The following is a 24,166-nucleotide window of genomic DNA, read 5'->3' on the forward strand; positions in this document are numbered from 1 at the left end:
ACAGCAATATTCCTTGAGTGGAGAAGGATATTTCATTAAATTAGCAAACCTTAATAAAAAAGTTATTAAACATATTCAGATCCTCTGATTTATTTTTGCATTTATTAAACAACTTTTTGTTTTGTTATTTGGTTTCCTGGGTGAATGTGCTGGGCCAGAAGGGAAAGGCCCAGTGTAGGTGACTCAACTTCCTTTCATAATGAAAACCTAAATGAGTAATTAGATGGCTTCACTTTTGTGTATGCTTAAGGTGAAGTTTTGAACTTAGGGAAAGAACTGCCTTATGGACCTATATGGAAGAACAAGTTGGGTGTGGGTCCAGTTGTCACTGAGGGGTCAGGAGAACTTCACATTTTCATAATTGCTGGCACCATCTTGACTTCTATCTTCAGCCTTGGCTTTTTCTGAATCTCCAGGTTGATCTTTCTTCACCTTAGCATAGACAGTTGAGGAGTCCTGGAAGGGAAAAGACTGGGGTGAGGATGTGGGGGAGGGAGAGAAGGGGCAAGGGAGAGAATAGCCAGGAAACACGACTCACCTTCTCCTCGGGAGGGTTCTTTGTGTTGTTTGCTGCGGAAGTAAGGGAAGTTTTGAGTTATGGGTAATGACTTTCCCACCTAGAGCCCATGGTTTGCTCTCTAACTGTACTCTTCCCTTTGGTCACTCATCTCTTTCTCTACAGCTCTGTTCCTTTCTCCCATGCTGGTCCTTATTCAGTTGGACTCACCATTTTGCTTTGTCCATCCCTTAATCCTGCCTTTTGCTAAGTTTCTAAAGAGTTCCATTGATCTGTAGTCTTCCCCAGCGTCAGAAGGACAAAGATGCTCAGAGGCTACAATTTCTAGTTCGTGTGATCATGGCAATTTCCTGACAAAAGCTATCTCTGTTCGGTCCTTGAAAGCACAGACTGTCTTTGCTTGTGATTTGAATAGTGAGTACTTAGCCCAGTGCTTGGCAAATAGTGTTTAATAAATGCTTTCTCATTAGTTTTTATTCTTTCATTTATTTCTCTGAGCCAACTCTTAGTCCTCTGCTGTCTGTCCTTCCTTCTCCAGTGTTCTAGATGGGGATCTGTGGTGAGAGGGAGGGGCCAAGTGATTCCTTTCACTATGCACATGAAAATTTGAATTATCAGAAGAGAGAAGACAGGCCACAAGTCACATGGCAATTACACACAGAGACAGAGAGGAAAGAAGAGTCACTCAGAGATGCCTCAATGTTTCCCTGTCCTTTATCCAGAGGAACCTCAGGTGCTTAAGATCTCCTTTCCAACCCCACTCTAGTACTCCAAGTCTCTAACAATTAGGGCCTAGAATGCCACCAGTTCACTCAGAATATAGTGATGACCAACCCCTATTTTGTACTCTTGTACAAAAATATAAACTTGTAAAAAAATTCACTGGAAAATCTATCTCGTGTAGAGTGGGCAGAGAAAAGTCTGTAAGGGTTTCCCTGAAAGTCTGTGAATATCTAGGAAAGACACCACAGAAGGAGGGCCAGAGAAATCTGAGTCACTCACAGTAAGAGGATCTCACTTACTCCTTGATTCTTTTCCTAGATTCTTCCTCCTTCTATTTACCTGCCCCAGTGCAACAACCCTGGAGGGACTTCTGATATGAGTGAGCTCCTCTCTCCCAATTGGGGAATCCTTCATCATTTTGGGAAGGGTCCCATGTCTTCCTTCCTTCCCTCCTTCCTTCCCCCTTGCCCTCCCCCTTCCTTCCCCCTTCTCTCCTTCCCTCCCCCTTTCCCTCCCCTTCCCTCCTCCCTTCCTCCTCCTCCTCCCTCCTCCTCCTCCTCCTCCTCCTCCTCCTCCTCCTCCTCCTCCTCCTCCTCCTTCTTCTTCTTCTTTCTTCTTCTTCCTTTCTTCTCTTCTTCTTCTTCTTCTTCTTCTTCTTCTTCTTCTTCTTCTTCTTCTTCTTCTTCTTCTTCTTCTTCTTCCCCAAGCTCAGCAGCTAGGTCACACATTGGGCCTTGAGTCATTACACCTGAGCTCAAATTCAGTCTCACACACTTACTAGCTATATGGCCTTATACAAGTCACGAAACCTCTGCCTCAGTTTCCTCAACTGTAAAATGGGGATCATACTAGTACCTACTTCACAGGTTGTGAAGGATCAGATGACATAACACCTGTAAAATGCTTATTAAGGTGCCTGGCATATAACACATGCTTAATAAATGCTTATTCCTTTCTCCTATCTATGTATCATCAAAAGTGATTGTCAAACTAGAGATTAACCCTGGCATGAAGAGAAGAATTAAATCCCAAGGATGTGGTTTTGCAAATGTCTGTTCGCCAGTCAATGATCCTACACATCATAGGACAGAGAGTTAAAAGAAATCTGACAGATATATAATCTAGTCTAACCTTTTCTTTTTATAGATGATGCACGGAGATGGACAATGACTCACCCACAGTGACACAGGTAGTAACAGTCAAGATTTGCAACTAAATCTTCTGGCTACAAATCCAGCAATCTTATTAAGCTTTAGATTTCTTCAAGCATTAACAATATCTCTCTTTAATTCACTTATTCTATGATATTTCATATTATAGTTATTCACATTTGTATCTTCTTAACTTACTAGATTAAAAGCTCCATGAGAATAGGGACTGTATCTTATCTAAAAATTTTCTCTTTCCTCTGGAATCAATATAGTAAAACACTATGAATTAAATTATAGTGAATTGAATTGAACTGAGACACAAAACCTTATTCCTAATCCTTTTTCTCCCTATACCTTCTCCCTTGCTAATCTCATCATTTTCATGACTTTACTTATCATCTTTCAGACTCTTTGTGCCCCTGTTTGGGTTTTCTTGGCAAAGATATTGGAGTTGGCCATTTCCTTCTCCAGCTCATTTTACAAATGAGGAAACTCAGGAAAACAGGGTTAAGTGACTTGCCCAGGGTCGCACAACTATTAAGTGTCTGAGGTTGGATGCGAACTCAGGAAAATGAGTCTTCCTCACTCTAGGTCTATCTATCCACTGTGCCATATAATTATTATTAGCTATTATACTGGACATGGTCTATTTTTTTTTCTCTTTGTGCCTGAAATAATTTCCTTTCCTACACTTATATTTCTAGTCCCCATTGAAATCTCCTACATCATTCAGGACCCATCTCAAATGTCACCTACATCATGAAGCCTTTCATAAGCCTCTCCAATTGTATGTGATCATTTCTTTCTCTATAATACTTTGTAATTCTCACAATCTGGTTTGTATTATAGTTAGTGGTATTCCTGCCCTATCTCCTTACTAGATTTTGAGATTGGAGGGTGGGGACAAGATCTATGCTGAATTCTTTTTGCATCTTTCTGCACTACCAGGTGCAGAGCTTACAAACAGGAGTCACTTGATAAACATGTTGGGTTAAACCACTGAGGGATCTTATCTTCCTTTCCATGTTCTTTGGAAGAGACCTCAGAATAAACCACATCTCCAACTACAGGATTTACTGAAAGAGAAGACAAAGTTTTCCAGAACATATTGGCCAAGGGCTAACATGATAGACTCTTAGCAGATTTCAGAAGTCATCTAATCTGAGCCCCTTCCCAATGCATGAATCCTTTCTACAAGTATCCTATACAGGTGATCATCAAGCCCTTGCTGGAACACCTCCACTGTTGGGGAACTTACTGTTTACAATGAATCGTATTACATTTTTAGACATTGATATTCACTATTTAGAGCAATACTCTAAGATCCAGTAAGATATAATTTAGAGTCACAATCACTTCCCATTGACTCACCTTTACGTGTTTTTCCCTGCTCAGTGCTCCAGAGCTCAGAATAGACTGTGTCCTTAATTACAGGATTCACTGCAAAAGAAGACAAAATTGATCAAGGTGCCCTGGCTGAGAGCTTGGACTACTAGCTCTTCCTAACCATTTCCCTCAGAATCCTTTTTACTTGATGATGAGACGGGCAAGCCAGCCAGACTGAAGCAGTAAAGGGAGGTAGCATGTGCCGAGTGAATCAAACCACCACCACTGTCTTAATCATTACCTCCCTTCAAATCCAGAGAGATACAAGCTAGGACTCTGAATCTAAGAGCCTTGGGAAAAGCCCTATCCCACAAACTAATGGCTCTGCTTCCAATTTTGGGAACAATCATGGTGGAGGATTTGAATTGAATAATATGCAGTTTTTTCTCCAAATACCAACAAAAGTTGTTGACCAACTGCCATTGATGGTCAGATAAACCCAAGAGTTCTAGGACATATAGGACAGCACTCCCAGACTATCCTTCCTACTTCCAACCTAGTCCCCATGGTCAGCACTCCAGGAAGCAATCCTAGGGGATGTGTAGACTGGTAGAGCCTTCTGTAATTTCTGCAATAACTACTCAAGACCCAGAAAAGAAAATTCTGGTGAGCAAAGTCCATCCCTATCAGATGGTCCAACCTTTTTATATCACTGGAAATTACCTAAAAATTCATTTGCACCTGCTTTGCCAGCTGTACCATGGGACCTTTCCATCTGACTTGCAGCTAAAACCTTTGTGTGTTGTCTATCACCATTAGACTGTGAATTTCTTGAGAGCAGGGACTCTTACTTTTTTATTTGTATCCCCAGAACTTAACATAGTACTTTGTTTATATTAACTATTTAATAAATGATTTTTCATTCATTCATTTATTCATGATTCTAGGTATGCCATTCATTGATTTTGGTGCCTTGGGCATCTACAAGGATTTAGCCCTGTTTACCTCTTGTTCCCTTTCCTCTGCCTCATTCTACTCACAGGGCCAAGTGCTTCAACCCTTACCCAAAGGTGAGGTCCTTACCATTACCATATATTGGCACCAGTTCCATTTGGGCAGATGAATTTGAGTAGACAGGTTCCTGAAGGTTCAAGATGGGAGAGGCCCTGGGGGAAAGAGACACAAGCTATAGCTTGGAACAGAAACACAATCAAATGCAAGTAAGTCATGGGCAGAGCTCTGGAAGCAAAACAAAACAGAACAAAACAAAAAAATAAAACCCCCCCAAAACAGGGATAGTATTGAATTTTAGGGAAATCAGAAGCCAAAAGGTCACTGAGAATTTGGCTATTCTGTGAGGTAATATTTATTCCTTAGGAGCCTAGGCTTCAATTACACAGGCAACTAATGTGGGTTCTTTTAAGAGAGAAACAATGTGATGGCATTGTCAAAGAGGGATGACTTAGGAACAAGGTCAGTCTGTGGATAAGAATTTCTTACTTGACGGAGTGACCACTCTGAATGGCTAAAATATTTATCCTTTTTATTGTCATAATAATTCTCAAAAGGAATTAATTCAGCACTTTTATTTGTCTTTGTCTGGATTAAGATATATATATATATATATATATATATATATATATATATAACAGTTAGAAAAACACAGCCCATACCACTTGGAATCTCATAACCTAAGGCTAAGATCCTGACACAGGAAGGATTAGAGAAATATAAGGAAATGAAGAGCATTGGTCAAGACTGTGAGTTAAATAACCATATTAATATTAAGCATAAGCAGATCAGTAACTAGATAGTGAAGGGGATGCTTTGGGGATAGCAGTGAGGGCATTGTCCTGTGAAATCCTCTGTACATTCCAAAAAGTGTGAAACAGGTGCATCCCCAGGGACAAAAGGCAGTAACTAGTCCACTTTTGAGCTTCTGCATGGGTGGGTAGGTGGGGCAGTGCAATGGGGGTGGAGAGGGCAGAAAACATGAAGAGGGTTGAAGAGGCAGAGCCTCACCTGTGTGGGCTGGGGACAGAGCTTCTTCCTAAAAAGCACAAGAACAGGGTGTTAGATCTTCTCTCCCCTCCCCTCCCTTCCTCTCCCCTTCCCTCCCTTCCCCTCCCCTTCTTTCCTCCCTCCCTCCCTTCCTCCCTTCCTTCCTTCCTTCCTTCCTTCCTTCCTTCCTTCCTTCCTAACAAGTGGGAATTTTAAAGAAGAGAGTAAAAAAATTATAGGCCTGGAACAGGTTTTGTTCTACCACATCAAGAAATGTTGGAAGATAGAATTCCAAAGAGCAGTTTTCTTAAATCAGTGAATTATAAAATTCTTTTTGAATGCACTAATTTCACATAGACTTATCAAAATCCATACCCTCATATCAAATTGTCTATCATTTTAGAAAGAAGGGAGGGGAGGGAGGGAAGGGAAGAGAAAAATTTGGAATTCAAAATCTTGTAAAAAAGAATGCTAAAAATTGTGTTGACATATAATTGGCGAAAAAATACTATTAAAAATCCATACCCCCACTTGCATTTGCCCTCTGCTTATCTATGTTTCACTGAACTGATAACAAGTATTAGACACAGGCTACCAAGAATGCTTTCCTTGCATAGATTCTAATACAAACCAGATTTAGAATTTGAATTAGAATTCAGCCTTCTTACCACCACCGCCATGGTTCAATCTCTAGTTAGGAAAGACCTTTGAAAAGCAACATAGTACAGTGGAATGATCACTGGATTTAAAGGACCTCTGTTCAAATCCTTCCTTTCCCATTTACTCTCTATGTGACCACGGGCAAGTTAGTTACTTAACTTTTCTGGGCCTTAGTCTTCCCATCTGTAAAATGGGTGGGTTGGACTAGATAGTTTCTAATGTCCCTTCTAACATCAAGTCTGTGATACCTCTGGGAGAAGACTGAACAGCAATCTTGGCATTGGGTATAGTTTCATATGAGGATTAACCCTCAATCATTTGGTACTAGAATCAAGGATTGTACCTCATTATTCTGTGTAATTTCTGGCAATTTCAAGCAATAGCCAATGTCATTATATAGCACAATGGCAAAACACTGGTTTCCTAACTCTCCTAGTGACTACTTGTGGGACATTAGGAAAATCACTCTATCTCTTAGTGCCTTAGTTCTGTTCTGTGTAAAAAAGAAGGGTTTGAGTTTCCAAGTTTCTTTTCAGCTTTCAATTCTACGATCTTTGTTCTCCTAAAGTTAGAGTTCAGTTGGGTCAGTCACTGTTTATGAGGCTTTCCCATGGAAGGATAAATCTTTCTGAGGCCAGAAAGGAGAGAGGTGACTCATAGGGCACCAGCTCCCCAAACACTAGGCAGGGTTAACGGTAGGGAAGATGGGAGATTCCCTAGTTGCTTTGAGAAATCACCACTGTGACTATGCTCCAGAAGTGTCCTGTTCTGCACTTTCAAAACGTATTATAGAGGGGAGAAGGGTTTGGACCCTTAGAAAACAAACTGTGTTAAGAAACAGGTTGAAAAAACAAAACAAAACAAAAACCCCTGAACTCCATTTATTTATAATTTAATCACTAAAATTAACCCTGAATAAGGAGTGAGAAAATGTGCCTCCCTCAGCTTTGTCCAACTTGATTTGATAGGTGGGGAAACAAGGGATATGGAATACTACATATAATGTCAGTCTCTGTTGATAGGTTTGACAGTTTTGCTGAAAGACTTTCTCCTCCTCCTCTACTCTCCTGTTCTTCTTCCTCCTTCTTTTTGTTTAGAAGGATGTCTCACTAACAAAAGTGATCAATAAAAATTAAAAAAAATCTGTATAAGGAATCAGCTCAGTCAGCAAAACCAAGTCATAAAACTGAAATTAGGGCAGTTAGGTGGCATAGTGGCCCTTAAGTCAGAAGGACCTGTTTTCAAATCCAGCACTTGACACTTACTAGCTGTGTGACCCTGGGCAAGTCACTTAACCCCAATTGCCTAAAACAAAACAAAACAAAACAAAAACAAACCCTGAAATTATAGCTGTGTAGAAACTGCTTGCATAATCATAAAACGTATATCCTCCAGGCCTGGGGTCAGGAAGTCCTGAGTTCAAATCAGACACTTACTAACTATGTGACTCTGGGCAAGTCACTTATCTCTGTTTGCCTCAGTTTCCTCATCTATAAAATGGAGTTAATAGCAGCGCCTACTTCCAAAGGTGGTTGTGAGGATCACATGACATAATAATGGTAAAGTGCTTAGCACAGTGCCTGCACCTAATAGGATCTATATAAATATTAGCTATTGTTATGATTCTTCTCTTCTCTACCCTGTCCCTCATTTTACTTTGTATTTTAAAAAGTGTTTTGCACTTATTTATAGATATTTTATCTCCTACGTTATAAGCTCATTGAGGGAAAGGATGTTTTATTTTTGGTTTTGTATTCTCAGAACCTAGTATACTTCCTGGCACATAGTAGTTACTCAAGAAGTGCTTGATTGAACCTCAGCACAACCTAAGAGGCCAAGGTCTTTCCTCTCATTGGTGGAAAACTTCCCAGGTAAAATTCTGGGATACGAGGCAAAACAAGTGAAATGGGTATGCCAAGATATTGTCCTGGATTTATTCTTCTCCTAGGGATGTAGCCTATGTTCTGGCATTGATGCAGTTTCTTTAATGAGTCATGAAACTCCTCTGCAGAGTAGAAAGTCTTCCTGAGGAGGACACACCCACAGTTGGATGAATGGGCTAACTGGTTGTACAGGTTCTCCCCCACCCCCAAATAAATGAGTCCTTGTGTGCCTCTACTTCTTTCTCTCCAATGGAACCCCCAGATTTCCTTTCCTTCTTTCTACAGATCTCTAAGCCCTGGCAGAGCAGATGAGGTTTCTGAACTGGTAATGAATCCCTTAGTCAGGTCAATTATAATGTCAGTGGGGACAATAAGGCAAGGAACTCACACCTTATCAAGGAGTTAACCATGTCTAGGGATTTTCTCCACATAGTAAAGGAGACAGCATCAAGCTAGAACTCATCATCATCTGGTGATGACAATGAAGGCTTTATTAGAGTTGGTCAATTAGTCAATCAACAGGCAATTGTTATTATTATAATAATACCATCGCAATAATAACAACCAATTGTTATTACTATTATTTGTGAGGCAATCAGATTTAAATGACTTGCCCAGGTCACACAGCTAGAAAGTGTCAAGTATCTGAGGTCGGATTTGAACTCGGGTCCTACTGACTCCAGAGCTGGTGCTCTATCCACTGCGCCATCTAGTTGCCCTTGAAAGCAATTCTTTAACACTTACTGGGTACCTGGCACTGTCCAAAGTGCTGAGGGTCCAAACAAAGGATAAAAATCATCCTTGCCCTCAAGGAGTTCCCATTCTAATAGAGGAGACAACATGTAAATTACTAGGTACATTTACAGTCTATACAGAACACAGGGAAGAAAATCTCAATGAGGAAGCAGCTAAGGGGACTTGCCAAGGCTTCTTGCAGAAAGGAGGATTTGAGTTGACACTTGAAGGAAGCAAGGAACACTAACAAGTGGAGGTCCCAAGGGAGAGTCCCCCAGGCGTGGGCAGGACAGCCAGTACAAATGCATACAGATGGCAGATGGAGTGTTTGCTGCAAGTAAAAAGGTCTCTTGTTTTTGTGATGCAGTGTTTAACTAGAACATAAAAACCATATAGAACTCACATGGCAGCTTGGTGTAAAAAACACGGGATTGGAAGGCAAGAAGTTGCGGCCAAGCATTATAATCAGGGCTGCTTCAATATTTTGGAATCTCACTTGCCTCTTCTGTAAAATGAGGCACTAGCTCAGATAAAGTCTAAGGTCTCTGACAGCTGAGACATCCTATGACTATTGAGGTGCGAGCAAGCATTTAGGACTCATTTGTATGATTTTAAGTTTTTGTCAGGCTATATAAGTTTTTTTTTTTAACATTGTAAAAAAAAAAAAGAAAGAAACAGTAAGTAAGCCAGTATATTGGATTACAGAATATGTAGCAGGCAGTAACATGTCATAACACTGGGAAGGTAGGAAAAGGCCAAGCTGTGAAGAGCTTTAAATGCCAAATCAAGGATTTATATTTGATCCTGGAGGTAATAGGAAGCCAGTAGCGTTTATTGAGTAACATGGACAGACATGAGCTTTTAGGAAGATCCTATTGGCATCTGAGTGGAGAGAGATTTAAAGCAAAAAAGATCAGTGCTATAGCAGTAGTCCAACTGGAGATGATGCCAACCTGAATTGAGTGGTGATTTTGTGAATGAGAAGAAGGAGGCATATATGAGAGACGTTGGGATGGATTACCAGGCCAGGGGTCATGAATACCTTGAGTTTGAATCAAGCCTCCCATACTTACTATCTGGCAAGCCTGCTTTAGACATACTTAATTTGAAATGACTGTGGGGCATTCAGTTCTAAATGTCTAATAGGCAGTTGGAGATAGGGGATTGGAGCTCAGAAGAGAGATGGAGGGCTGGATACACAGAGATCTCACAAGTTTTAGTGGTTATTAAAGCTTAAAATTGCACTGAATAGGATCTCTTGTATCGTTCTGGGAATCACTGGCATTAAATGATAATCAAACATTTTATATCTTATATAAGAAGTTGCAAATGCCAGAACAAACGCCTCCTTAGTGGAATTTTACCTATCTGGGCTTTATTTCATCAATTCTGAAATGATCTCTAAGTTCCCTTCTGAGTGTCTAAAAAAGTAAATGCTAAATTCTGAGTCCCAGCTGAATGCCTTAGGAAGGGACTTCCCATCATGGCTCCAAGTTAGCTTTCCAATCTTATCCCTTTTATATGCACCATTTGCTAGGCAAAGTGGACTACTCTCTACCCCCCTACTCTGATTTTGTCCCCTTTCATCCCATTCTCCATAGGTGGGCCCCACCTACAACCTCATACTATCTGCCTCTTTATTCAATGTCTAATGCCAATATCACTTATTCCACGAAGCCTGCCTCTTCCCACTCCATAAGAAAAAATCATATTTCTTTCCTCAAACTTATACTAACATTTATGTGGATCACTCTTTTGCATTTGTTTCACTCTTCCTTATATGACAATTGTGTGCGTGGCTTTCCCTCTATTTGACTGCAAGCTTCTTGAGGTCATGGGCTGCTTTGGTTTTGTCCTTTTGTTTCCTCCCCAAGCCTGGCATATAGTTGGTCTTTAATGGATGTTTGTTGAATTGAGTTCAGTTAAACTCTCAGCCTGGCATCTCTGATCATGGGCTATTAGAACTACAATAGAGTCTAAGTGGGAAAAGCCTAAACACAAGTCTAATATATCAAACTGATTTCACAAATATATAGGCTTAACAAAGGGTAACCAAGGTGAGCTACAAACCTGATTTTCTCAGGAGTTTGAAGTAAACCACAGGAACAACAATAATGAAGATAAAGATGCTGATCAGGGAAACAGTGATTCCCACAGTGGCCATGTTCTTCTGACTTCCTATAGGAACTGCGAGGAAACAGCTATGGATGAGATCTGGAGGAGACATCCCTGGGGCCCAAAGCATCTCCAGATATCGGAACATGGGTGGAAAATAGAGATCTGTGGGTTTTTCTCTTAGCAACAGTTGTAGGTAGGGTTGGATGATCACAGAGGTATTTACCTAGTAACTTGAATTATAGTTTGCCAGTTACAGACCAATTTAGGGCAGAGGGTGATAAGTATTTGTTGAACTCTGACTTCACTTCATCCCCTTCCTTCATGACTCAAGACACAGTTAGAATCTTGCATGAGCCAGTTTCAGAAAGTATTGCCCTATAATCCACCATCATCAAAGTTTCCTCATCATTTTTAGATGTCAGCGTCAATCACAGAGCGTCTTACCTACCTGAGATGGACAGTATCAGAATTTCACTGAGCTGGTAACTGAAACTGTTGTTGGCCCTACAGAAGTACTTCCCAGAATGCCTAGTTGTCATGGTGAGGTTGAAGGAAGCTGCACCTCCAGAAGGGGCCATCTTGTTCTCAAGGATTGCCATCTCATGATAAAGTTGATACTGAATTGGAAAAGAACCTCTGAGGACTTGACAGTGAAACTCCACCACATCCCCCACAGTGGCCTGTGCCCTGAGTGCACTGATGTTGAAGAGGGGCTGAGACACTGGAACTGACAGAGAAACAGACATATCAGAGAAGTTTTCTCCTCTTGGAAGAGACTCATGAATTCTTTACCTAAGATATGTGAAACAGAGAGATGTTTCAGTGGTTTTTCTGGGCCCAATAGGCCATATGTTCTATATTTAATATTGAGTTTTATCCCCAGATACTTTCTAGATTTTACAATTTTTTCCCATCAGAGTTGTCCTCCGAATTGATCAAACACACAATTCTCATCTTCATTAAACTCAGAAATGACTGCTCATTTGATGATTTTTTTTTAGGCAATTGGGGTTAAGTGACTTGCCCAGGGTCACACAGCTAGTAAATATGAAGTGTTTGGTCTGAAGTTGAATTTGAACTCAGGTCCTCCTGACTTCAGGGCCAGTGCTCTGTCCACTGCACTGCCTAACTGCCCCTTCATTTGACAATTTTTAAAACATCGTAAAGCAATCTGGCAGGGATTATGTTCAGACTGTCATTTACACCAATGCCACAAGAAGCTCCAGATGGATATACACTTCAAATATAAAATTACAAACAAAATATTAAGGGAATTGAAAGGAGCTGTCTTGTACAACTCTGACTTGAAGGAGAATTCTTCAATGTTTGGTCAAATTCTCAAATAAACAAAGGATAGAAGTGATCAGAGAAGACAGAACAGACAATTGCAATCACAAAAAAATTGAAAATCCTTTATATGAACACAAAGTTTCCTCAGTTGTAAGATGAGGATGATAATAGACCTACATCACAAGGTTACTGTGAGAATCAAATGAGATAATATTTGTAAAAATGCTTACAAAAATATTTGTAAAAGTACTCAGCACATAATAAGTGGTTATTCCTTTCCCTTCTCTTCTCTTCCCTCAAGGCAGCCAGAATTAGAAAGAAGCACTTAATTGGGAAACATTTTTTTGCAGCAATATCTCTCATAAAGATCTGATTTCCATGTTATACAGGGGATTGATGAAAATAGTATCAGAACAAGAACCATTCCCTGATAGAAAAATGGCTAGAGTATATGAATAGGCAATTTATTCAATCATTAATTCAATAAGCATTTGTTAAACACCTATGATGTGCCAGGCACTGTGCTATGGTTTGGAGATACAAAGACTAAAATGAAATAGTTACTGCCTTTGAGGAATTTAAATTGTATTGAGCAAAACAATGTGTGCATAGAAAATTAAATACAAAATACATAGAAAGAAATTTTGAGGGGGTGAGTACTAGTAACTGGAGGGATGAGGTTGAGTCTTCTGCAGACAAAGGCATTCGAATTAAACTGTAAACGGTGCTGGGGATTCTCAGCAGCTGAGTTGAGAAGGGAGTTTTCCTCCTTCATAAAAAATTTTGGTATTGTATTACTAAACCACAATCTCCTCCCTCCTCTACCCTGTCTCCTCACCAAAATAAAAGTACTCAATTGTACCAAATAAGTATAGTCACTCAAAACACATCCATATACTTTGGCAGTGCCTAAAAATGCATGTGCCATTTTGCATCTTTAGCTCATCACCTCTCTGCCCAGAGGAGGATCTAGAGTTCTGATTGGTTGTTTTCTTTTCTTCTATGATATTGTAATCATTGCATATTTTTTTTCTGTTGGCTCTGCTTATTTCACTATGGGTCATTTCATATGAGCACCCACAAGTCCTCTGAATCCATCCCTTTCATAATTACTTTCTTTTTAAAAAATCTTATTTTCAGTTCTGAACTCTCTCCCTCCTCTCTGACCCTTCTCTATCCATTGAGAAGGCAAGAAACCTTTCATCATTTCTTAAGGGCAAATAATATACTATTTTGCTTGGTGATCTCATCAGCTCTCATGGATTTAATTATCATCCTTATGCTGATGATTTTCATATTTACTTATCCAGCCCTAACTTTGTTGCTGACCTCCAGTCTTGAATCTCCAATTGCCTTTGGACACCTCTAACTCAATGTCTTACAGACATCTTAAATTTCACATGTTCCAAACTGAACTCATTGTCTTTACCCCCAAGCTTTCTCCCCTTTCAAACTTTCCTATTACTTTTGAGGTACCATCATCCTCCCAATCACCTAGGCTCAAAATCTAGGTGTCATCCTCAACTTCTCACTCTTTCTCACTTTCTTTATCGAATCTGTTGCCAAGGCCTGCCAATTTTCCTTCCCTAACATCTCTGGTATGTACTCCCTCTTCTGATACTCTTCTGACACTGACACCATCCTTTTGCAGGCTCTATTGCTTCACATCTGGACTATTGCAAGAGCATACTGGTTAATCTCCCTGCCACAAGTCTGTCCTTACTCCAGGCCATCTTCCAATCCTGTCAAAGTGATCCTCCTAAAGCTTGGGTCTAACCATGTCATCACTCCTCTCCTTCATTTATTTATTCCCCTTACACCCATTCAGCAAACTCTATTGGTTCCCTATTACAGACAGGATCAAATATAAAAGCCTCTGTTTAGCATTTTTTTTATGTTTAGCCTTTCATAACTTATATCTCCCTATTCCCCTCTCTCCCGCTTTTCTAATCTTCTTATGACTTTTACTCCTATATGTATTCTATGATTCAGTCTCTCTCTCTCTCTCTCTCTCTCTCTCTCTCTCTCTCTCTCTCTCTCTCTCTCTTTTTGTGAGGCAAGCAGGGTTAAGTGACTTGCCCAGTGTCATACAGCTGGTAAGTATTATGTGTTCGAGGCTGGATTTGAACTCAGGTCCTCTTGACTCCAGGGCTCTATCCACTATACCACCCAGTTGCCCCATCCTTTTTGTTTCTTAAACAAGACACTCCATCTCCTGACTCCAGGCATTTTCATTGATTGTCTCCCCATATTTGGAGCTCTCTCCTTCCTCATTTCTGCCTTCTGGCTTCCCTGGCTTCTGTCAAGTCCTAGCTCAAATCCCATCCTCTACAGAGAGTCTTCCCTGACCTCCCCCCTCCTTACTTCTGGTGCCTTCCCTCTATTAATTATTTCCAAATTAGCTTATAGATAGTTTGTTTGTATGTAAATGTTTGCCTATTTTCTTCCCTATTACACTGTGAGATCCTTGAGAGCAGGGACTGTCTTTTAATTTTAGCCCTTAATATAGCCTGGCACACAATAGGCCCTTAATAAATGTTTGTTAATTACTTGAGTACATTTGCACACTATCATTTTTTTCAGTCAGTCCTCAATAGATAGTAACTATTTTGTTGAGGACAGAGTTAAAACAAATGCAAGCAAACAACAACCACATGAAAAAATGCTCTGCATTTTTATATAGAAATTAAGGAGGGGTAGGTACCCATCAAAGGAAGGTCTGAACAAATTGTGTATATGAATATAATGGAATATTATTGCATCATAAAAATGACAAAAGAAATGTTCTCAGAGAAACTTTTGAAGATCTGCATGAACTGATGCAAAGTGAAGTGGGCAGAATCAATAGAACAATGTATACAATAATACTATGAAGAAAACAAATGTGAAAGACTTAAGAACTCCGATCAACGTAATGATCAACCATGATTCCAGGGGATAAATGATGAAGCATGCTACACACCCACTTCCAGAGAGGGGATGGATTCAAGAGGCAGAATAAAACATACATTTTCAGAAATGAGAGAATTTGTTTTACTTGACTAAGCATATTAGCTATAAGGGTTTTTTTCTTCTTTTTTCTTTTTTAGTAGGGTCAGGACACATGAAATGGAGTGCAGACCAGGGTTGCCACCAACAACAAAAATAGAAAGAAAAGAAAGAAAAGAGGATGTTTGAAGCATTTTTAATAAACATACAGAAGAAGAGGATCAGAAAGAATCATAGGTAAGCAGAACAGTTTCCAAAGCTCTATGTTGAATTTATCATTACTTAAAAGAAAAGCAAGCTGAAATAGCAGAGATATGTTTTTATGTACAATACTCTTTTTTTATGTTCTGCTACACATGTGGAAATGTTCCTAATAAAGACAAAAAAGATAAATGCTTAAGGGGCTATGGTAAGACAAGTCCATTAATGCAATGTTACTGGAGCTATGGATTGGTCTAACTATTCTGGAAAACAATCTGGAGTTATGCCAAAAAAGTCACTAAACTATTCATGCTTCTTAACTCATTACTAGGCATATACCCTAAGAAGGTCCAAGGTCTCATTTGTACACTAATAATTATAGTAGCACTTTTTTTCTCTTATAAACAAAGTAGATGCCCCTCAATTAAGGGGATAGTTAAATAACCAATGAATCAATCCACAAGTACATATTAAATACCTACTATGTGCCAGGCACTGATAACACAAACAATTAAACAGTCACTACTCACACATATACACACACATGCAGAATAAATATAAAATGGCATATGAATAGAATGGAATGTTATTAGGTTATGAGAAATGACAAAGATGGAGAATTCAGGGAAACTTGGGAAGAAATGGGTTGATGGAGAGCAAAGCAGAGCAAAGAGAAAAATGTACATAAATGATCACAAATGTAAAGGAGAACAATACTGAAAGATTTCAGAGCTCTGATTAATGCAGGGACCTATTATGACCTCAAAAGACTGATGGTTAAGCAGACAGTGAGGTGGTGGGCTAGAGGTGCAGAATCAGACATCTGTTTTCAGAAATAGCTTATGCATTGATTTGTTTTTCTTGACCATAAGTTTTTGTACAAAGCACTGTTCCATGAACAGAGGCAGTGGTTGTGGAGAGAATCAATGGGAAATGACAGAGGCATAAAAACAACAGCAACAATAGAAGTATCAATAAAATACTATGAAAAAGCTTCCTCATGACTCTGTAGAGGCCCCCTCAGGTGAACAGAGGCTGAGATGAATTGGGGTAGGACTCACTTTTCACGGTGACATTCACCCTCAGGCTGCTGGTGGTGTTGATGCCATTGTTAGCGGTACAGTAATACTTCCCTGAATCAGTCTCATTCACAGCAGAGAGCACAAACTTCTCCTTCAGAGAACTCTGAGTCTTCTCTCCCAGACTTGCCTTAATGTCCTCTCTGTGCCAGGAGAATGTGATGTTCCCTGTGCCCTGAGCTACTGAGCAGATGAGGACCAGCTTCTCTCCTTCAGTCACCTGCCCCCCAGAGGGCTGGGTCTCCATGAGGATGCCAGAGATGGGGATTCCTGGGTGAACACAAAGTGATATATGAGGGCCCTCCCTGACTTTGGGGGATGTCAAAGGTGGCAGAGAAAGCTGCACCCAACTTGTACGTGTCTGTACAATGGGAACTTAGGAAAACATATAGTAAGGAAGGAGGAAATGGGTCATTGGTATATAAAGACTGGACATGGAGAATAATCCTGAATGTATTAGTGGGGAGGGGTACCTACCCCTCCTTAATTTCTATATAAAAATGCAGAGCATTTTTTCATGTGTTATCAGTGCCTGGCACATAGTAAGTATTTAATATGTACTTGTTGATTTACTCATTGGTTATTTAACTGTCCCCTTAATTGAGGGGCATCTACTTTGTTTATAAGACAGCATTGATTCCCCACCCATAAGCTTCTGGACCACAACTTTGGCTTTGGGCAATTCCAAGGCAGGACCTAGAGGGAAATTGAGACAGTTGAGTGATGCCTCACCGGGTAGACCTTTTTGTCAGATAGCATAGAGAGGCTACTGAGAAGTGTCAGCTCTATCCTAAAGTGGCATTGTTTAAGTTACTCTGACCACATTTGCCTTTAAGGCCCAGATGAAAACCTTTTACTCCTCCAGCCCACAACTGTCTCTCTTCTATCACCTCCTCTTCTAGAGTTAGATGTTGAGCACGTTCACCATTAATCCGTTCTCTGATTGTTTCTTGGGAATGTCTTGTGTCTCCTAATGCCATTGTCAGCTTCTTGCATTCAGAAGCCATGCCTGAAGCTTCTTGGTATCTTACCGTTCTGCCCCACTGAGAATGGTATTGGGCATGAAGCAAATACTCAATAAATACTTTTTTGGAAGTGGCTGGATTGGCATGAAGAACAATGGTAAGGCCTGCAAAAATATTATTGACTAATCCTGAGATTTTGGGACTCTTTTGTTCATTTAGTCTTGATGACCACAGCTATAACTTGGCCGGGGTAAGGGGGCTTTAGATAGCTTGAAACATAATCTTGTATTTCTTCAGAGCATAGCAGTCACTGTATTAATGAATCCTCCTTAACCTCCATCCTTTAATGAGTTTATCTCATTTATTTTTTGTAATGTCATTGCATTGCAAATTTTAAAAATTGATTTGAGGGGGGCTGAGCAAATTTATAAAAAATGAAATACATTCCTCAACTGATTAATGATCAAAGGATATGCATAGACAGTTTTCAGAGGGGAAAAAATGATCAACAATCACATAAAAATGCTCTAAATTACTAAGAATTAGGGAAATTCAAATTTCAAAAACTACCCAACACCTATCATATTGGCTAGCATGACAGAAAAGGAAAATAATGTGCTAGAGGGGATGTGGAAAAATAAGGACCCTAATGTACTGTTGGTACAGTTGTGAACTGGTCTAACCATTCTGGAGAACAATTTGGAACTATGCTCAAAGGGTTATAAAACTGTGCATACCCTTTTACCCAGCAATATCACTACTAGGTCTGTATCCCAAAGATATAAAAGAAAAAGGGAAAGGACCCATATATCAAAAATGTTATAGTAGCTCTTTTTGTGGTGGCTAAGAATTGGAAATTCAGGGGATGCTTGTCACTTGGGGAATGGCTAAACAGGTCATGCTATGTGGTTATGATGGAATACTATTGTGCTGTAAGAAATGACAAGAGGGATGGGTTCAGAAAAACCTGGAAAGATGTATGAACTGATACAAATGGCAGTGAGCAGAACCAGGAGAACATTGTATAAAGTACAGCAATATTGTAATGATGATCATCTGTGAAAGAGTGAGCTACTCTGATCAATACAGTAATCCACACAATTGCAAAGGATATATGATGAAAACTGCTATCCACCTCCAAAGAGAGAACAGATGAAATCTGAGTGCAAGTTGAAGCACCTATTTTCACTCTTTTATTTTTCTTGCTTTTCCCCCCTGCAACATGGCTCACATGGAAACATATCTTCCATGATTTCATGTTTATAAATGATATCATATAATGCCTTCTCAATGGGTAGAAGGGGCTAGAAGGAGGGAGAAAATTTGGAACTCAAAATTTAAAAATATAACGTTAAAATTGATTTTAAGGTGCATGCTCAGGATGGAATTCACACTGCTTGCTTAGGACAAATTTCTGTTGCTTGCCCCCAGCAAGTTATTTACTTATAACTCTATTGCTGTCTTAATGCAAGAGAAGACCCACAAGAAAGCTAGTTGGCTGTCTCCAAAACCACTCCCATTCCCAGAGGAAGAAGAACATCACATTACAAAGTATCCCAACATCTAAATTCATGCCAGCACCGTTCCCTCCACCTCTCACTCCCAGCCCTGCATCACTGACACTCACTTTTCACACTAATCTTCACATGGTTGCTCTGTTTCTGAATATTCTGAGTCACAGCTTTTGCCTCACACCAGTATGACCCTGAGTCTTCCCTCCAGATGGCTGGGATCTGGAGCACCTGAGACTCCTTCCAGTCTGATACGATGACTCTGTCATCTCTGAAGAAGGAGAATTGCAGCTGGGTGTCTGACCTCTGTGGAGGGAGCTGGGTCTCACAGCTCAGGGTCACTGGGGTCCCCTCGGTGGGCTGGGAGGTTGTGGTTTTCAGCTTTGGAGGTGGAAACAGTTCTAGAGAGAGGAGGCAAACACAGTGCCCAGGACAGTTAATGTCAGAGCTCCTGGGGTGACATGTCTTGTGTTCTCAGCTGAACAGATGAAGGGACACACAGATGAATCCATCTCATTTACCTTCTATGCTCCAGCCATGAGCTCTCCCTCCTGTTATGTGCCTATCCAGCCCTCCACGCATAGACCCTGGCCTTGAATAGCCCTTCCCCTTCTTCTTTCTGCTGCCCCAGAATTCAAGCTCATACCTTGGACTCGGAGCTCTACTTTTCTTGACTTTTTTTCCCAAGAAAATATGAAAACCTTAAAAACTGTGCAGTGATAGTTGCCAGTGTAATTTAAGCCAACTTGTGGGATGGAGATGGAGAGATCAGAGTTTTCAAGGAAATAATACAATTTCTTTTCATCTTTATAGTATGCCATGTTTTTCATTGTCTTATGCTGTTCTTGGCATCTCAGGACCAATGTATCTCCTTCAAATACAGAATATGGAGTCTGCAGGATCAGTGGATCTGTAAGAGAACCCAGAAGACCTTGGAGACTCAACTCCCGGCTTTGTGCCCTGTCCTCCTTCCAATTGTCTCTAAAGGGACATGCACCTGGAGAATATCTGGTGTGTGATGGGGTAACCAGGTTCCCCATATGCTTCCCACTTGACCCAGATGTCTCCTCTCCCTGGAACAAGGAGCTTTCCTAGATGATGGCCTCTCAGATAAATCCCAACATATCTGCTTGGGGAAGGGAGTCCCATCCTTTACTGTACTACTCTCAGTGGGCAGGGTTAGCTCCTAGCTGCCAGGGGATCTCAGGGTACCCAACTGCTTTCTGAATGACTTATTGGAGATTAGTGAAGGTTGTTACCCCCAGCTCTGCTGCTGCCCCAGTGATATCATGTGGCATTCTAGAGCTCCCAGTGCCTCTCCTCTTGTCCCTCCCTCCCTGTGGGAGACTACATTTAGAAACTCTGCCCTGAGGCTTGATGAGGCTCTCTGTCCTCACCAGAAGAAACTACCAGGTTCACAGGGTCACTGAGGGCTGAGTCCTGGGTCTGGCATCTGTATTCTCCATCTTGATTAGTCTCAATGCTGATTGTAGACCAACTTTCTTGCAATTGTTGGTTTTGATACCACCGTGTGGTCCTTGGTTTGGAGGAGTTGAATCCATGGCAAGTCAGAGTCACTTTCTCCCCTTTGAAGATAGTGGTCCATGGAGGGCTCAGATGCACTACGGCTTTCTTTGCAATGGCTGGTGGGAGAGAAAGAACAGCATAAGATGAAGGTGTCTGTACACAATTCCTGGAGTAGGGGAGAGGTAGGAGAGAAGCAGGGGAGTCCTGCCCCCACATTACCCAGGGGTGAAACCCTGAAGCTTAGGCTTCCAGATTTAGGTCCCCTGTCTCTGGCTCCCAACACATACACAATCCACTTACCAACTTGAAATCTAATAAAAAACAGAGACTAGCATTTTGGCTTCCTAAAATGCTGAGCCTCCATCTGATTCCAGTCCAAACTGACAGGAGAGGTTAGATATTGAATAAAGATTGGTTGGGGGGGGGAGAGAAATCAAAAGCCCTAAAATGAACCCAGGAGATCAGGACTTGTGTTGCTTAAATGGCAGGCCAGGTCCCCAGGAGACTGGGTTGGTTCTGAAGCCTCCTTGGAAACTGACATCCAATCAAATTAGACACTCAAGACGTAGTTTATTTCCACTTGAGTGTTTGCGATGCTATCTGTACATATTAGCACATTTTATCCTCACCTATGTGAAAGAGGCAGTATAATTGTTATTATCACCATTTTACAGATGAGAAAATTTGGCTCAGAAATGAAGTGACAGGTCTAAGGTCACACTGGTAGGTAGTATCAGAGCCTAGACTTGAGCCCAAGTCTCTTGATCCATACTCTTTCCATTGCACCATTGTCAGAGGACCTAAGTTTGAATTTTGGTTTAAAACTGTGTGATTCTGGACACACTATTTCACCTAATTGGGCCTCAGTTCCCTTTTCTATAAAATGAGGTTAAATTAGATCATCTGCAAGGTTTTTTTCCAGCTCTAAAATGTGAGAGCTTGTGATTCAAAGGATGGTCCTTTGTGCATCGGATGCCCCAGGGTCAACCCCCAAATCCTCAAAATAGCAAATAATTATCAGTGTTCACATCTGGTGGGCAGAAGAATCCTGAGCAAAAACCATCTTGGGACTCAGAGCAGCCTGAGCCTGACCCATGGGATCAGTCAGGGAAGAGAGTTGTGGCACCTCAGACCTCAGCCAAGAGGTGCAGGGCAGGCAGGGCCACCTCAGACAGGCTTCTGTGAGCATCCTGTGGTGCTGAAGGAGACTGTATTACCCAGAGACCCCAGAGAACAAAGAAAAGGGTAACTCACAAGCTTGTGTGCTGACCAAACCTGAGGAAGAGATAAAAGCCAGAGGTTAAACTGAGTGGAGATTCCCAAAACTTTTCAACTTTTCCAACTTTCAGAAATTCTTCAAATCCCTCTAAGATATTATCTATTTTCTTCAATTTCCTAGGAATACTTGACCTAAAAGAAATCTTCTATATCATGACTTTTTAAAAATAATATTTTATTTTTTCCAGTTACAAGTGAGGACTATTCCTCACTTGTAACATCCATTAAAAAAATTTTTTTTTGAGTTCCAAATTTTCTCCCTCTCTCCCTTACTCCCTCCTCCCTCAGGCAGCAAGCAATTTGATATAGATTATATAGGTGCAATTGTGTAAGACATATTTTCATATTAGTCATGATGTGAAAGAAGAAACAGACCCAGAGAGGGGAAAACATGAAAAAAAATAAGGAAAGTAAAAACTGTATGCTTTTTTTAAAAAAAAAACTGTATACTTTGATCTTCATTCAGACTCCATCAGTTCTTTCTCTGGATGATAGCATTTTTCATCATAAGGATTATGACTCTTCAAAAAGCCCTTCACAACCTGGCCCCAACCTCTCTTTCCAGCCTCACCATATGTTATGCTATTTCCTGGGCTTCCTGAGCCTGCTAAGATGTTAGCCTGTGTGTTCTTTCCCCATGACACTTCATTTCTAGACTCTCCTTTACATTGTCTGTCTCCCATTCTTGCAATGCGTGTCCTCTTCACATCCACTAATAAAATCCCTCTTTTCCTAAGGATTCATGTCAAGTACCCACCTTCATTATGACACCTTTCCCGATCCCTCATATATTAGTGCCTTGTCTCCTAAATTACCTTGATTTTCTTTTTTAACAGTTTGCTTTTATTCTGTCTCTATGCCTGTGTACTTTGTCTCCCCAGAGAACATGCAGTGCTCTCGAGAGTAGAAATTATTTCGTTCTTTGTACTTGTAATGCCCAAAGACTAGCTTGGTGCCTGTCACATGGTAAAGCTTTAATAGATGTTTGTTGATTGATCAATTTATTCATCTTTAAACACTAAAAAGATGTTTGCAACTCAAAATTCCAACTGTTATGTCAATTCAATAAACATTTTTTAAACATTTCCTGTGTGCCTGTCACTGTGCTTGGTGTTGGGGATACAAAAAGATGTAAAAGACAATTACTGCCTTCAAGGATCTTGCCATCTGATTGTCCCCTTAAAGGTTTGGACTGTCTAGTCTGATAAACTATGGATTCAAACAGCACAGTGTCATGGAAGGGCAGTGGATAATTTATTTTTTCCCTGTACACAGAGGAGTCCTGACCTACAGGCAATGATACAGAATGGAAGGGACTCCACTCTAAGAGTCAAGAGACCCGGGTTCTAGACCTGATTCTTCTGCCATTTAAGTGACTTGGGCAAGATGCTTAACCTCTGTGGTCCTCAATTTTTTCTTTTCTTTAAAAGGAAAAGGATGAAATATAAGGCCACTTGAGGTTCATTATAATTTTTATACTCAAGAGATACTTGCTGACTCCTGTCTTGAAAGAAATCATAGAATCACAGATCACAAAATCACAACATTTTAAGTTGAAAGGGAACTCAGCAATAATCTATAGCTGGCCTGTACAACCTGCAGCCCATGGGCCGCTTATGGCCCTCTGACAGCTTGTAGCATGCCAAAGGATTTCGGTAGCCTGTGAAAAATATAGAGAAAATCCTTTGGTGTGCTGCAGGTTGTGCAAGCCTGATCTATAGGTATCTGCAAATTATTTAGTTCAAAGTAAAATAATTAAATTTCTTGAGCTATACAATAAACCTTTATGGCTTGTTATATCTTTAAAAAATTTAATGTGCAACATTTTCTCTTTTTTGCTATAGTCACTTATTTTATGGCATTAAGTTCACAAAATTTTGACATATATTCTTTAATTTTTCATCATGAAACCAAACCGCACTGGATTAGACAAATCTTTGGTGGATAACTCATTTTTAAAAGTTAGGGTTTTTAATGGGGTTTAAATTAGGGAAGGTCTTAGACCTTTGAAGCATTTGATTTCTTTTTCTTGGATAAATTTCTTAATGTTGTGTGACATGGACCATGTTGCAGTATTCTATTTCTAATTGGAAATTTCTGTAATTCCAGAGCAATTCTGCTTCTCACTCTATCAATACATATTTCAGAGTCCACCATTATGTTAGTGGGAACAAAACTTCAGGCTCAGTGGAATTTTTAAAAGATCCACCAAA

At 40.3% G+C, this 24,166-nt stretch overlaps 2 protein-coding genes across 3 annotated transcripts in view; both read right to left on the reverse strand.

Annotated features, from left to right (window-relative positions):
- Nucleotides 1-74: 74 nt before the first annotated feature.
- On the reverse strand, nucleotides 75-21,795 carry LOC110211892 (Fc receptor-like protein 2). 2 transcript variants are annotated; one of them, XM_078156184.1, is made up of 11 exons: nucleotides 20,546-21,795; nucleotides 19,795-20,058; nucleotides 19,265-19,549; nucleotides 16,655-16,942; nucleotides 11,563-11,841; nucleotides 11,067-11,183; nucleotides 5,740-5,767; nucleotides 4,801-4,883; nucleotides 3,763-3,831; nucleotides 539-570; nucleotides 75-456 (listed from the first exon to the last, which is right to left on the reverse strand). In XM_078156184.1, exons 1-11 carry the CDS (start codon nucleotides 20,889-20,891, stop codon nucleotides 337-339), a joined length of 1,911 nt encoding a protein of 636 aa, XP_078012310.1. In that variant the 5' UTR covers nucleotides 20,892-21,795; the 3' UTR covers nucleotides 75-336. The 2 variants fall into 2 exon arrangements, with proteins under 2 accessions (XP_078012310.1, XP_078012311.1); XM_078156185.1 differs by lacking the exons at nucleotides 19,795-20,058; nucleotides 20,546-21,795 and adding an exon at nucleotides 19,670-19,787.
- Nucleotides 20,730-24,166, reverse strand: part of LOC110211889 (Fc receptor-like protein 2) — a 57,439-nt gene continuing 54,002 nt past the window's right edge. The window contains exons 15-16 of the transcript XR_013487275.1: nucleotides 21,930-21,950; nucleotides 20,730-20,791 (exon numbers count right to left, since the gene is read on the reverse strand). The gene's annotated coding sequence lies outside the window, so the exon portion shown is untranslated. The remainder of the gene's footprint in view (nucleotides 20,792-21,929; nucleotides 21,951-24,166) is intronic.

The sequence above is a fragment of the Phascolarctos cinereus genome, unplaced genomic scaffold (assembly GCF_003287225.1).
Source record: "Phascolarctos cinereus isolate Bilbo 61053 unplaced genomic scaffold, phaCin_HiC Scaffold_5;HRSCAF=322, whole genome shotgun sequence".
NCBI classification, from domain to species: Eukaryota; Metazoa; Chordata; class Mammalia; order Diprotodontia; family Phascolarctidae; genus Phascolarctos; species Phascolarctos cinereus.